The sequence below is a fragment of the Mugil cephalus genome, chromosome 3, assembly GCF_022458985.1.
Source record: "Mugil cephalus isolate CIBA_MC_2020 chromosome 3, CIBA_Mcephalus_1.1, whole genome shotgun sequence".
In the NCBI taxonomy this organism is placed as follows: domain Eukaryota; kingdom Metazoa; phylum Chordata; class Actinopteri; order Mugiliformes; family Mugilidae; genus Mugil; species Mugil cephalus.
Window position 1 is genome coordinate 29489710 of NC_061772.1, and position 14057 is coordinate 29503766.

The 14057-nt window shown below is 41.4% G+C and overlaps 1 protein-coding gene across 4 annotated transcripts in view; it reads right to left on the reverse strand.

Moving 5' to 3' along the window:
• Positions 1-7783: 7783 nt before the first annotated feature.
• Positions 7784-14057, reverse strand: part of large2 (LARGE xylosyl- and glucuronyltransferase 2) — a 91153-nt gene continuing 84879 nt past the window's right edge. For all 4 annotated transcript variants that reach the window (XM_047581102.1, XM_047581104.1, XM_047581105.1 and 1 more), the window contains 5 exons: positions 12429-12592; positions 11777-12055; positions 11034-11180; positions 10756-10951; positions 7784-10567 (listed from right to left, as the gene is read on the reverse strand). In XM_047581102.1, coding sequence (XP_047437058.1) covers positions 10370-10567; positions 10756-10951; positions 11034-11180; positions 11777-12055; positions 12429-12592 — 984 coding nt within the window. In that variant the 3' untranslated portion in view covers positions 7784-10369. The remainder of the gene's footprint in view (positions 10568-10755; positions 10952-11033; positions 11181-11776; positions 12056-12428; positions 12593-14057) is intronic.

A 14057-nucleotide genomic window follows, 5' to 3' on the forward strand; every position in this document is an offset into this window, starting at 1 on the left:
GACCAATCACAGCTCTTGCGGTTTGCGTCACTTCTGCATGTAGTTACATATTTGTGTTGAGGTGCAGCTCTGTACAGGCTCTGTGTTCGGCCCAGTTCATAGGTCATAGCCCGGTTCAGGCAGATTTTTCAGTACACATGTAATGCAATCTGTCACCATGGGAGGCGCTAATGTATACAATGAACCTATTAACCACTTTGTTGTGCAACAGAAGAAGAGTGTTGGAAACATAAGTGGAAAGGCAGAGAAACACTTCACATCCCTGCTCTCCACCGTCTCTTATCGCGTCTTATTGCACATGGAAAAAATATTCTCGTGTTTTTGCCGACGCCGACTGAGAATTTATTTATTTTGAATATAACAAAATATATTTGAAATCTGAAAGAAAAGAACCAAAGTTAAGTGTCTGAAAATGAGTAGGTGGAAGTAAAACTTGTGTTTTTTGTTTTTTTTTGACATTACAGTGATAATGTCTCAGTAATCGGCTCTGTTGCTGCCCCCTGGTGTGTGAACGATGTATCAGAGTTCACTTATGTCTCGTCTGCCTTGTGTCCAAATGGACGTTCATCACTCACGTTGACTGTGAACCAAGACTTAACGCGTCACTTTAACATCATCTTTAGATGTTCATGCATAAGAAACATCAAAAGACAATATTTAGATTTATCCTCTACATTTAGCCATGATAGTTATTTATGTATCTCACTTACATTGGCTCAGAGAGAACAGTGGAGAACTAATGGAGCTGCTCTGTTCTGTGCAGTTTGAAGTTTTGAAACATCTGCTTGACGTCCAAATTAAAAGCATATAACTGCAAAAACACGGGATAACTTTTATTAGGAGTTTAATTAACTGTGCGTTGGTGAACTTTCATTCACCACTAAAAATACAAGTGACCGAACAACATGACTCATAACGGAAGATGGAACATACGACCCTGGTGGGTCCACATGATCCATCTCTGTCCTTAATCAATTTTTAATTTTTTATTGCTCTGGTTTGAGAGTCTGGAGCTTTGAGCGCCCGTCATCCACCCAGACCACCTCCCACTGGTTTGGTAGATGTTCATAAATCTGCTGCTTCGTTCGTTCTTTAAAACGCGCCATAATCCGTCCATCGATTACAGCGCAGAGCAAAACGGTTTAATGAGCAAAACTACCAACTTTTCAACCAACTCAAAAGTTCCTGGCTGAATTCATGCATTTGCTCATGGTGCTCCAGCCGCAGGGCTCGCCTCAAGGTTTCTGGAGATTTCCCTGCAGCCGTGTGTTTAATAGACGGCGGAGGAGCCGCTCAGAAGGCCGAGCAGGCGCTCCAGTAATTAATGTGTAATTCCTGCAGATGAGGACGCGTTCATCTTTGATGCCACAATAACAGAGCGTGTTCTCCGAGGCCGGAGAACTGAGCTGAGAGGTGACATCGCTCCACCCTGATGAGCTGTGCTGTTGGATATCACAGCGTTTGATGTGTTGATGGACGGGACAGATGTGTTACTGCTGTCACTAATGTGTTGTTTGAGAAGCCTTGTTTTCCACGATGAGATCACATCAGCTGCTTTCTGCTTTACGGAGCATTGCTGTGCAGATGATTAGCGCCGTACGTCCGGCGCTTTTGCAGATATCGAACAAGAGGAAATGCTTCACTTCACTTTCTTTTTTTTTTCTCCTCCATCTTCTGCGAAAAAAAAGTTCCCATTATTCAAACAACACATCCACAAAAGACGAGTCAGTCTAGGGTTTTGCAGCAAATTTAAGAAAGAAAGTAACTTATTCTGGTTTTGTGCGGAAGAGAGAGTTGATTATTTAGTTTCACATTTAAGTTGTTAAGACTGGATCTGTGTCCACAGAATTATACAAGTTGCCAGGTTTGATTTAGATGTATGACCTCTGGAGAGGCAGAGAGATGAGTTGGTGTTAAATCAATTTTCAGTCTATTTGTCAAACTTAGATTTTGAGATATTTTTAGGGCTTTTAAGAAAAAAAAAAAGAATACTGATTGAATTGTAATGAGTAGCAGCAGTCATTAAAATTAAAGCAGTTTTACACAATATGCAGCCTCCAGCCATCAGGGGGAGCTCTACTTTCCTTGACTTCACTGTTTTTTTTTGCACATAGTGAATCTAAGCCACCAGTGGTTCTACCGCCTTAATAAAAGCTGCTAATTATGATGGAAATACTTCACTTCTTTCTTTATTCCAACACAGCGACAAAAGACAAGTAAGTCCCAGGATTGTGCAGCACATGTGAGACAGAAAGTGACTTATTCTGGGTGCAGTTGTGTATTTGGTTGCTATCAGACATGTAACCAGGCTCCGGCCGATTGGTTCTTACTTTACTGCTGAATCAGACTGAACCTTTCCTGCCTGTGTTTCTCATCATTGAAGACCATTGATCCTGACCTAAACTCCAGCCCCAAACTTTCAAGGAGCCTCCACCGTGCTTCACTGCTGCCTGCAGACACTCATTATTGTAACTCATTATTGTAGCTCATTATTGTAGCTCTCTCCAGCCTTTCAGTGAAAAAACTGCCTTCTGCTACATTTTAACTCTGACTCACCAGTCCAGATCACCTGCTGCCATTTTTCTGAGCCCAGTTCCTATGTTTTGGTTCATAGTTGAGTCTCTTGGCCTTGTTTCCATGTCAGAGGGATGGATTTTTGGCTGCAACTCTCCCATGAAGACCACTTGTGTCCAGACTTCTTCAGACAGTAGATGGTGAAACTGAGTCCCACTGGTTTCTGACAGTTCTGAGCTGATGTCTCTGCTGGACATCTTCAGATTTCAAAGGGAAATAATCTTGATGTGTTTTTCTTCTGCTGCTCTAAGTTTCCTTGGTCGACTGTCTATGATCTTAGAGAATCCCTGATATAGTGAACCTATAAGGATTGATGCTGATTTGAAGGCAAAGGGTAGTAACACCAAATATATGTATATATAGAGAGATTTTTCTTTTTTGTGCTCACTTTACTTTTTGTAAATTGATAAAAACAAACTAAACAATCATTGTTGTATGTTTGAAAACATTCTTAGTTTACAGTATTTTTTCAGCTCAGTAATGTATAACTGCACAAATACGAGTTAACTTTTATTAGGAGTAAAAGGAAACTGTGCGTCAGTGAACTTTGATTTACTGTTGTGGTAATAACTCTTTCTCTTCCTTAGGTGGTAACAGAATAAGAGGGAGCAGCCACAGTGAGCTGTTAGATGAGGAGCTGCACCTCCACCTCCTCCAGGTAACCAGCTTCTTTCCTTGTTCCCTGTGCTTCAGACTCTGTGCAGCAGAAACAAGAGAAAAAGGTTTTTATTAAAACAACTTTGTTGTGCTGCCCTCAAAGTCTGTGGTCTTTTTTTAGGGTTTTTTAGTTTTGTGAGAATCTGCTCAGTTTGAGATGTTTTCATTCATTTGCTGTAAAGTTGACTTCTAAATCTATTTTTGACTTTGGTATTGAGTCACTGCCAGACTCTTGGCAGTGACTCTCTGGGACGTCCCTTAGACTTTATTTTATTTTCACAGTAATTCTCTTTGAAACGTAGTAAAAAAAGAAAAAAAAAAAAAGAAAAAACCCAAAACATAGTTTTATTATTACTCATAATAATATTTATGTGTACTGTTGGTATTTGTATTTTTATTAATATTATCATATAATTTATTTTAAATCAAATAATAATTTAAAATAAATTAAATTAAAAGGAAATATAAGAAAAAATCTTGCAAAATAAAGGAAAAAAAAGAAAAAAAAAGAAAATCCACATATGAATCATCCAAACATAAAATGGGAATTGAAGTAAATATTACCCCATATTTTAATTGCTTTGTGTATGTGAATATTGTATATTGAAATATTATGTTGTGTACTACAAAATAGGATATAAGAGTAAAATATACAATGTGTTTAATATAAGGAGTTATATATAAATACATGGAGCTAACTCTGAATTTATACATGAAACTATCTAGATACATGAAATATTTATAATTTGTAAGGTATAAACATTATAAAATATATAATTCAAATTAAAAACACACAGCCGTGATTGTGGTTATCACTTTGTGTTCATGTGTTGTGATGTGTTTCCATGCTGGGATCCTGTGTTAGAGAAGCCGTTTAAAGGTCTGAGTGAGTCCTGGTCCTGGTCCACGTGGGGCTCGTTGGCCTACATGCACAGAGGCCGACTAATAATTAATAGTTTGTTGCTCCGAGAAGGAGCGGTGGATGAACGAGAAGTGGATGAAGTGACGGCTGGAGGGCGGCTCACGCTGCGTCCTTGTAACATGTTCATGTTGGAGGAGAGTCTGCAGAGCCGCAGGGCTGCTCTCAATACCAGGACCCAGAGACACAGGAAACTATTACAGCCTCAATACCAGGACCCAGAGACACAGGAAACTATTACAGCCTCAATACCAGGACCCAGAGACACAGGAAACTATTACAGCCTCAATACCAGGACCCAGAGACACAGGAAACTCTCAATACCAGGACCCAGAGACACAGGAAACTATTACAGCCTCAATACCAGGACCCAGAGACACAGGGAACTATTACAGCCTCAATACCAGGACCCAGAGACACAGGAAACTATTACAGCCTCAATACCAGGACCCAGAGACACAGGAAACTATTACAGCCTCAATACCAGGACCCAGAGACACAGGAAACTATTACAGCCTCAATACCAGGACCCAGAGACACAGGAAACTATTACAACCTCAATACCAGGACCCAGAGACACAGGAAACTATTACAGCCTCAATACCAGGACCCAGAGACACAGGAAACTATTACAGCCTCAATACCAGGACCCAGAGACACAGGAAACTATTACAGCCTCAATGCCAGGACCCAGAGAACCAGGAAACTATTACAGCCTCAATACCAGGACCCAGAGACACAGGAAACTATTACAGCCTCCTCTCAGTACCAGGACCCAGAGACACAGGAAACTATTACAGCCTCGATACCAGGACCCAGAGACACAGGAAACTATTACAACCTCAATACCAGGACCCAGAGACACAGGAAACTATTACAGCCTCAATACCAGGACCCAGAGACACAGGAAACTATTACAGCCTCATACCAGGACCCAGAGACACAGGAAACTCTCAATACCAGGACCCAGAGACACAGGAAACTATTACAGCCTCAATACCAGGACCCAGAGACACAGGAAACTATTACAGCCTCAATACCAGGACCCAGAGACACAGGAAACTCTCAATACCAGGACCCAGAGACACAGGAAACTATTACAGCCTCAATACCAGGACCCAGAGACACAGGAAACTATTACAACCTCAATACCAGGACCCGGAGACACAGGAAACTATTACAGCCTCAATACCAGGACCCAGAAACACAGGAAACTCTCAATACCAGGACCCAGAGACACAGGAAACTATTACAGCCTCAATACCAGGACCCAGAGACACAGGAAACTATTACAGCCTCAATACCAGGACCCAGAGACACAGGAAACTATTACAGCCTCAATACCAGGACCCAGAGAACCAGGAAACTCTCAATACCAGGACCCAGAGACACAGGAAACTATTACAGCCTCGATACCAGGACCCAGAGACACAGGAAACTATTACAACCTCAATACCAGGACCCAGAGACACAGGAAACTATTACAGCCTCAATACCAGGACCCAGAGACACAGGAAACTATTACAGCCTCAATACCAGGACCCAGAGACACAGGAAACTATTACAGCCTCAATACCAGGACCCAGAGACACAGGAAACTATTACAGCCTCAATACCAGGACCCAGAGACACAGGAAACTATTACAGCCTCAATACCAGGACCCAGAGACACAGGAAACTATTACAACCTTCTCTCAATACCAGGACCCAGAGACACAGGAAACTATTACAGCCTCAATACCAGGACCCAGAGACACAGGAAACTATTACAGCCTCAATACCAGGACCCAGAAACACAGGAAACTATTACCGCCTCAATACCAGGACCCAGAGACACAGGAAACAGCCTTTCATCGAGTCACAGCACAAACGTTTCTACAGACTCTCAACAGAGTCACGGATTAATGAGTCGCTCTGAGTCTACAAATAATTACACAAATCACATTTATTTATTTATCCTTAAAATGGGACAGTTTGTATTAATGGAAGATTATTGAGTGTCATTCGAAAGGTGACAAATAAAACTATTACAACAACTGGACAAAAACACACAAAAAAGAAAAACAAGCATTAAAACAAACAGTCTGGGGAACGTTACCAAACATTCATTCATTCAAATTCAAATATCCTTTTGTTGCTATTTAAGAAGATTCCACAGTATTAAAAATGATTCTATCACACGTTTCCCATTGTCACTGTTACACACATCCCGACCTACATCACACAAAGCTACACTACACACGTCCCTTTAACACTGTTTCCCTTTAACACTGTTACACTCGAACAACCACTAACTCTTAAATAGTTTATTAGATTGTTTCTGTCTTGTTCGCTCTAGTTTCTCATTCTTCGTGTTCACTAGAGACGTCAGATCAGTCTTTGTGTTTTTTTTTGTTGTGTAGTTTTAAATACTGGTCTAAGCAGATGTGTGCGTTAGTATTTGTTGTGACAGTGACAGTTTGTAAGCTGCTTATTTCTTTTGTTAAAAACCATCCGACTCACATTATTTACTTCCCTCCAGACTCATGAACCCTCTCAGCGCTTCCTGTGTTTGTTTGGTATTTAAAGTGAAGTTTGCTTTTAAAACAGACACGAAAAAAAAAACAGGGAAACAACTGGTATTTGTTTTAAATAAAATAAATTATTAAATAAACTTTCTTTTATTCTGTAGTCGAAAATGGAAAAAGAGAAATCAACTACTAATGTGATTAAAAATAAATAAAATTGCAAAAAATCAGACAATTGTCCCATGTCTCTGGTCCAGGAAGTAGTCTGGACCATGGTAAATGCTTTATTGTTCATTTATAACGTATAAAAAAGACGACAAATACATGTAATTTTACTTAATCTTATAAATAAAACGTTCTTTAAGCTTTTTTTTCAGTTGAAGCTTAAACGAGTCTTTAAATCTTCCTTGTTAAGGTTTTATGTTTTATAATTACCTGAATTAATCATGAATTTCAGTAAGAATAAACCTTTATGAACCATTTATTAACACACTCAATAATCACTGGTACATGTGAAAATAATACAATGTATGAATTAAAAATGGTATAAAAACAGTTTATTAATCATTTACTTTCTAAATGATCTTAAAACTAGTTTGTAAATACTTGAATATATGAAAATATATGAAATAAAATGAAAATATTAATTACATTATGGATTTATTCCTTATGAATAAAGCATTTGTAATTACATTAAAAATCTCTTAATTAAAGTAAACACTGTGGGAGTGATGCTTTATGAAAGAAGTATTTTATTAATGCTTCATAGTCGCCGTGTCTTTTGTTAACAGTTAACTTGTGAACACGCTGCCAGGCCACTGTTTTTTACAATTACTCTGAATGTAATTTGCATTTAAACAGGATGAGAGGTATCAAGGGGCCCGTTCATCCAAAAACAACCCAACAATTTCACTGAAACAATTATACACATGGACGATTCCCGGCTTAAAACCACTGACCTCAGTCAGTTTTTTCAGAAAATCTTGGATTTCCCTCGATGTTGTTTTTGTCCTGCAGAGAATCGCACACAAACCGTTTCCTCGCGGCTTCACTGAATCCGGAACAAAGCCTGAACCCGGCGCTCGCTGTGCGTCAAGTCGATGCACAAAGACAAAAAAACACCAGGTGATTAAAAAAAGGGCAAATTTATTTAAAGCACTTACATAGAAAAATATGATTGATTTGAGTCAACAATAATAAATAGACGCCTGACTGTCCCCAGGCCCTGTCGGTACAACAGTACAATCAATATCCAGTTTCACAATACAGCAAAGGCACTAGCATTTACCACAATCAACAACAGTCAATGGAGGCGGCGTGGATGGCGGCGTGGATGGCGAGGGGGGGTGGGGCTCTTCACGTCCACCAAACAGCCGACACACACACACACACACACACACACACACACACACTTGTCTTCTCTGTGAAAATCCCCCCCCCCTCCTTCGCCTTCAAACAGTTGAAATAAATCGACAACAAAATCAGACGTGAGAAGATGAAATAATGAGAAACTGAACTCTGATGCTCCGACGCGCTGCAGTTCATCCAAACCGCATCTTGTCTCTGGGATTTAAAAAACATCTGAATCTACGTCTACGGAGCTCAGGTCAATTTAACCAACAGGTTTTTAAACAGTTTGTCAATAGTTAATGAGCCTAAATGTCCAACGAGCGCCTCCTCGGACCAACGCTGCCGTTCACGATCGATAGCTCATTTAAATGATAATCTGTGGTGATTGGATACATGGCACAGAACAGATTACACAACAATTAAATACAATTAAATCAACAAGTTTAAAGTCCAACTGAAATTAAACGCCGTGTTTTCAGGTCTGGAGAAAAAAAACAAACATTCCAATTCCACACTTTTCTTAATCCGCCCAGATTCCAGTTTGTGTTCTGTTGGTTCCGTCACTAGATAACAAACTGTTGCATAAACAGGTTCTACCATCTCCATAGAGTCCAAACAGCCTGTGTGAAGGTCCCAGTCCGAACCCATCACAAACTACCTCACACACAGACGGTCAAAGTGTTCTTTGCATAAAGATTAGATCAGAGCGCAACAGACTGGTTTTCATGTCCTGTGTGTTAGCATGTTAGCACGTTAGCGTGTTGAACAAACAACTAGAATTTCTTTAGATTCTTGTTTAATTTACGAAGGCCACATTATGCAAAATAGCCACGTGGATTTATATCTGGATCTGTAATCCCTAGGCAGTGTCTTTATTTATTTTCTTTTATTTGTCTGTCACTGAATTCTGTAAACATGGTTCTCAGTGATCCATTCGAGTCACCAGCTGTTACTTTATTCTACTGCTCCTTTAAACATTTGAATTGGGTGCAAATCTGAGATCTGATCTGAAGTGGTGGCTCAGGACGCATGTTGACGCTTCCATTAAACTGCTCGTTTATGATCAGATCACTCAGGACGGCGGTTTGATACCAGGACAGATCAGCTAGAAAAGATCAGTCCTGCATCTGATTAGACTCCATTACATTTGAACCACATCCTAGTTTTCAAGGATCCATGGAGACCTTGGCTCTGGAGGCATTTCTTATATTTTTCATGTATAGAACCAATAATAAATTAGACTTTTGAATTTCAGCTGGACTTTAAAAAAAAAATAAAAAGGTTTATGGGTGAAGTGGTACAGTAGATGCACATATCCAGTGGTTCAGACACATTGTGACACAAACGCACAAACGTTAAAGCTCCTGCCCTTCATCACGGTGTCATTTCAGAACTTCGTTCAACAACAACTCAGGTGTCATGTGTCCGTGTTGGTCGCGTGAGTTGGTCCCGATCGGCAACGATGAAACATGGATGAAAAATCTTTTCTTCATACGTGACGAGAGCATGTAGTGCGACTGTTAACATGCAAGACGGATGCATGGCGCAAACGACAAGCAGCAGAGATGATGTAAATGTGGCGTATGATGCAGCTGGATCTCACACACACACACACACACACACACAAAGAAATGAAGCACATCCCTGAAGCGAACAGAAAACCTAAAAATAATTCAACTGGGACTCTACGCATGGGTTTGTTTTTGAAAGAGGTCAGAAAATATAGAAAGGAAAAATAAACTGATTCGTATGTAAAGCCATAATCAAAACATTGTAAATGCAAATGTTCACTCATTGGTTCAGATATACACTGGAAAATAAAAACTAAAAGAAAAGAAAATATCATTAAATATCTTAGTAAATACCATAAAAGTGATAAGGCGTAAATCTTCCTCCAGTTCGACCGGCGTCCCATATGATTCAAATGTAGTCTGAAATTTTGTGACAGGGTTTCCGTCGTGTTCTGAGATCCATGCAGACCGACTGGTTCATAGTACGTCTGGAAACAGCCCTGATTGTCAGAACAAATTGTAAAATGTGTTTGTTTTTTTTTTTGCAGCCTTAAAGCTGGTCCCAACAGTATCCACACTCGTTCGGCCGCCTCAGAATCCCACGTTCAGGAAATCTGTTTGTGTTTTTTTGTCTTTGCATCTCGTCCTCTGTCACCTCGAGGTGGAGTCGACTGGAGAATTAATGCACAGGATCCCGAGGGCGATCGAAGGGGCTGTAAAGCTTTACCGTCATATTCCCGCTCGGCGGCAACGCGGCACCCGAGCACGGTGTCCGAGCGCTCGAGTCCAACGGATCCTGCTGGCTGTCAGCAGTCCTGCTTTACTTATTTTTTCCTTTTTTTTTTTTTTTTTTAGATGTTCCTCTGGGCCGTGAGGTACTTGAGAGCCGCCGAGCCGTACTTCCTGGACAGATCCTGGTGGAACTCGTCCTTCAGGGTGTTCAGACAGTTGCGGTAGCTGGAGCTGGAGCGGAACTTGGAGATGTCAAAGCTGGGAGCGTGGGGCATGTGGATCATGAACGCGTTGGGGAGGACCATCATGTCATACTCCTGCAGGGAGAAGAAGAAGAAAAACTGGTTGAGATGTTTCCTGGAGGACCTTGAGATCTACTGAGAGTTAGTGGTTTTCACATGGTCACAGCTTTAAGTGGAAATGTCTTGTTTTATTCTAGGACACTTTATTTCTTTAAATGAGTTGCGGTTGTTGCTTTAGGGCAGTAACATCAAGGAAGTCGTACCTGTGCATCCAGCTCCATGATATGGGACACCTTGTTCCAGCCAAAGCCCACGAAGCGCTGGTCGTACTCTGGACAGTCTCGTCTCACCACAACGTACGGCTCGAAGTCCGGCTCCCACTCCACCTTATACGGTGTGGTGGCCGTTCGCCATTTGGCATAGTTGGTAGGAGCGTGACCCTTTGGCCACACGTGATACCTGGAGAGGACAAGACAACATTGGCGTTTACGATCTGGTTGAATTGGCCGTCGACCGTTGAGTTTATATTGTGCTCAGGTACCTGAAGGTGTAGAGAGTCCCCATGTCCAGCATGGAGAGCAGCTCGGCTTTGGATTTGGGGAAGGAGAGGCGGTAACGAAGAGTCTCAAAGGCTGGAACCACCAGAGCCTTCTTGGTGTGAGCCATGTCCAGCTGCACCACAGACTTTCTGCAGGAGGTGACACGCAACAATCAACACTTCTGCAGCAGTAGACTCAACATAGGTCATATACTTAACACCTGGAGTCTATGTAGAAGTAGTTTACATCCAGTTTAGTTGAACAGAACATGCACAACACACAACTTCTAAACATAAACAAGCCACTTTCAGCAGAGATGGACACTTGCACAAGAAATATTGCACAACTATACAGTTTTTAAACTGATTGGGCACAACATTATAATCTAAGAGATACCGAATCAGTTTGGGATCTAGAGAATTTGGAGGCAAGGTCAACACCTTGTTCTGGTCTTCGTGTTTATTTTGAGTTGTTCCTAAATAGTTTTTGTAGCTACATCCTGCTGGGATCATTGCTATGGGGTGGGGGTGTCTGGTCTGGTCTAAGTGGGTGCTACATGTGTAAGTAACATCCAAATGAATGAATACCAGGTCCAGATGTTTCCCAGTAGAACACTGAATTGTCACAAGATGGTCAATTCACGTCTCCCGTCTGTGGCCATAATGTTGTGGCTGATTGGTGTGTAGTAGTTATTGTGGAACAGTTTGACCAGGAGTAACTGTGATTCACAAAAAAAGGGTCTTACCTGAGGTAATCATAGAGTCCGTACATCGGCAGGAAGTCCACGTCGGTCAGGAACACGTAGGGCGTGTTGGCGTTCTTCAGGGCCACGTTCCTCACCAGGTTGACGGGGTAGAACTGGCCCTCCTTGTAGACGATGTGGTAGCCGACGTTCTTGCGGTTCTTGAGGACCTCGGAGGCCTGGGCGTAGCGCAGGAACTGCTGGGCCTCGGCGTCAGACATGTAGAGCGCCAGGCTGATGGGGCCTTCCCAGTGCTTGCAGATGGCCTCCAGCATCTGCAGCCTGCAGGTAACGTTGATGGAGAACAAGAATGAGGATCAGTGGGATCATTGTCTTCAACCCCGAATAATTTCTCATTTTCTAATTTGCCAAACTTGTCAAACTAAGCTGGACGGACCAAAATGACGCTGACATTTTCCAAGTGAAACCCCTGTATCTGTTACAATACAAGAGATGTAACTTAATGAACACTATTTATTTATAGTATTTATTTGATTGGACCAAAACTGGCAGAAAATAATGGAATTAGATACTACTGAGTAAAGAAGATGAACAAGACGAAGGATGTGAAGGGGGAAGAAGGGGATGAGGGGGATGAAGGCTTCCAGCCTTGACCTGTAGGTGTCCTACTTCACAGATTAGTAACAGACGTCACCTGTCCATGGAGAGCTGGGCCACCAGTGTGACGTCGGTGTCGTCGTCGGTGGGCGTGTAGTCGTACTGCAGGAAGTAGAGGTGAACCCGATGCACCGTGAGTCGCTCCCGTCTGAAGTCGTAACACTGGTCGTCCTCATCCAGCTCCTCCAGCGCCGCCTGCAGCTACAGGATGCACAGAGGGCCACAAAACCTGTGAGAGTTCATCCTTTCCATCCTCCTCCCACCATTTATAGACAGTTTCTAGTTTTAATTTTCTTTATTTTTTTCCTCCACATCCAGAAATGATTAAATGATTGCAAATGAGAACAGCAGGTTTGTTACCTTGGCAACCGTTTCCCTGCAGAGAAATATGTGCGACTGGAACCCAAAATTACCACCAGACCTCTCAGGAATTACATTCATAAACACTAAATTTCTTACACGAGACACGAGAAGGTTTCATCTTCCAGTTAGTTCCTCTGAATTTAAGTCCGTCTTAGAATTTATAAAGATATTTCTCCATGAACATCTTAATATCCAGCAGTTTTCTAACAACATGTTTGAGGAAAGTTTTTAGGAAATTAGCTGGAAGCATGAAGTCTTTTTTGCACTTTGGTAATAAAGTTGCATGATAGCATGCAGCACTTCAAACACGTGATATAGCAAAATCATCTAAAAGCCTCTATCAGGCATTGCCACCTAAACGAAACACAAATCAGACCCCAAGCAAATGTATGGGTATGTAACGAAAACAGCGAACATCTCATTTATTGCTTCTACTAATGTCACCACTTCACGATAACCACACAAACAAGGTGTCACATGAAAGCAGAGATGCGGCTGATTACAAAGATGAAAAAACTCAGAGAGCTAGAAGCCAAAGAGTCGCAAAAATAACATTTGGAAAAACATAAAATATGTCATTCCTTTGCTGTTTTGTGATTAAAAGTTATATTCTAGCTCCAAAAAAACGCTGCTTATGGCTTCTCCTATTACTAGTCGGTCAGTTTGAAATGAATCATGACGCTCCCGTTGGTTTACAGGTGCTGGCCAGTAAATTAGAATATCATCAAAAAGTTGAATTATTTCAGTAATTCCATTCAAAAGGTGAAACTTGTATACTGTATACTTTCCTTCCACACATAGTGATATATTTCAAGTGTTTATTCATTTTCATTTTTATTATTACAACTGACAGCTAATGAAAACACCAAATTCAGTATCTCAGAAAATTAGAATATTCTGAAAAGGCCAATGAAAAAAATGTTTTTTTTAGAAATGTTGGCCAACTGAAAAGAATGAACATGAAAAGCATGCGCATGTATAGCACTCAATACTTAGTCGGGGCTCCTTTTGCCTCAATCACTGCATTAATGCGGCTTGGCATGGACTCGATCAGTCTGTGGCACTGCTCAGGTGTTATGAGAGCCCAGGTTGCTCTGATAGTCGTCTTCAGCTCCTCTGCATTGTTGGGTCTAGCGCATTGCATCTTCCGCTTCACAATACCCCATAGATTTTCTATGGGGTTAAGGTCAGGCGAGTTTGCTGGCCAATCAAGGACAGGGATACCATGGTCCTTGAACCAGGTACTGGTGGTTTTGGCACTGTGTGCAGGTGCCAAGTCCTGTTGAAAAGTGAAATCTGCATC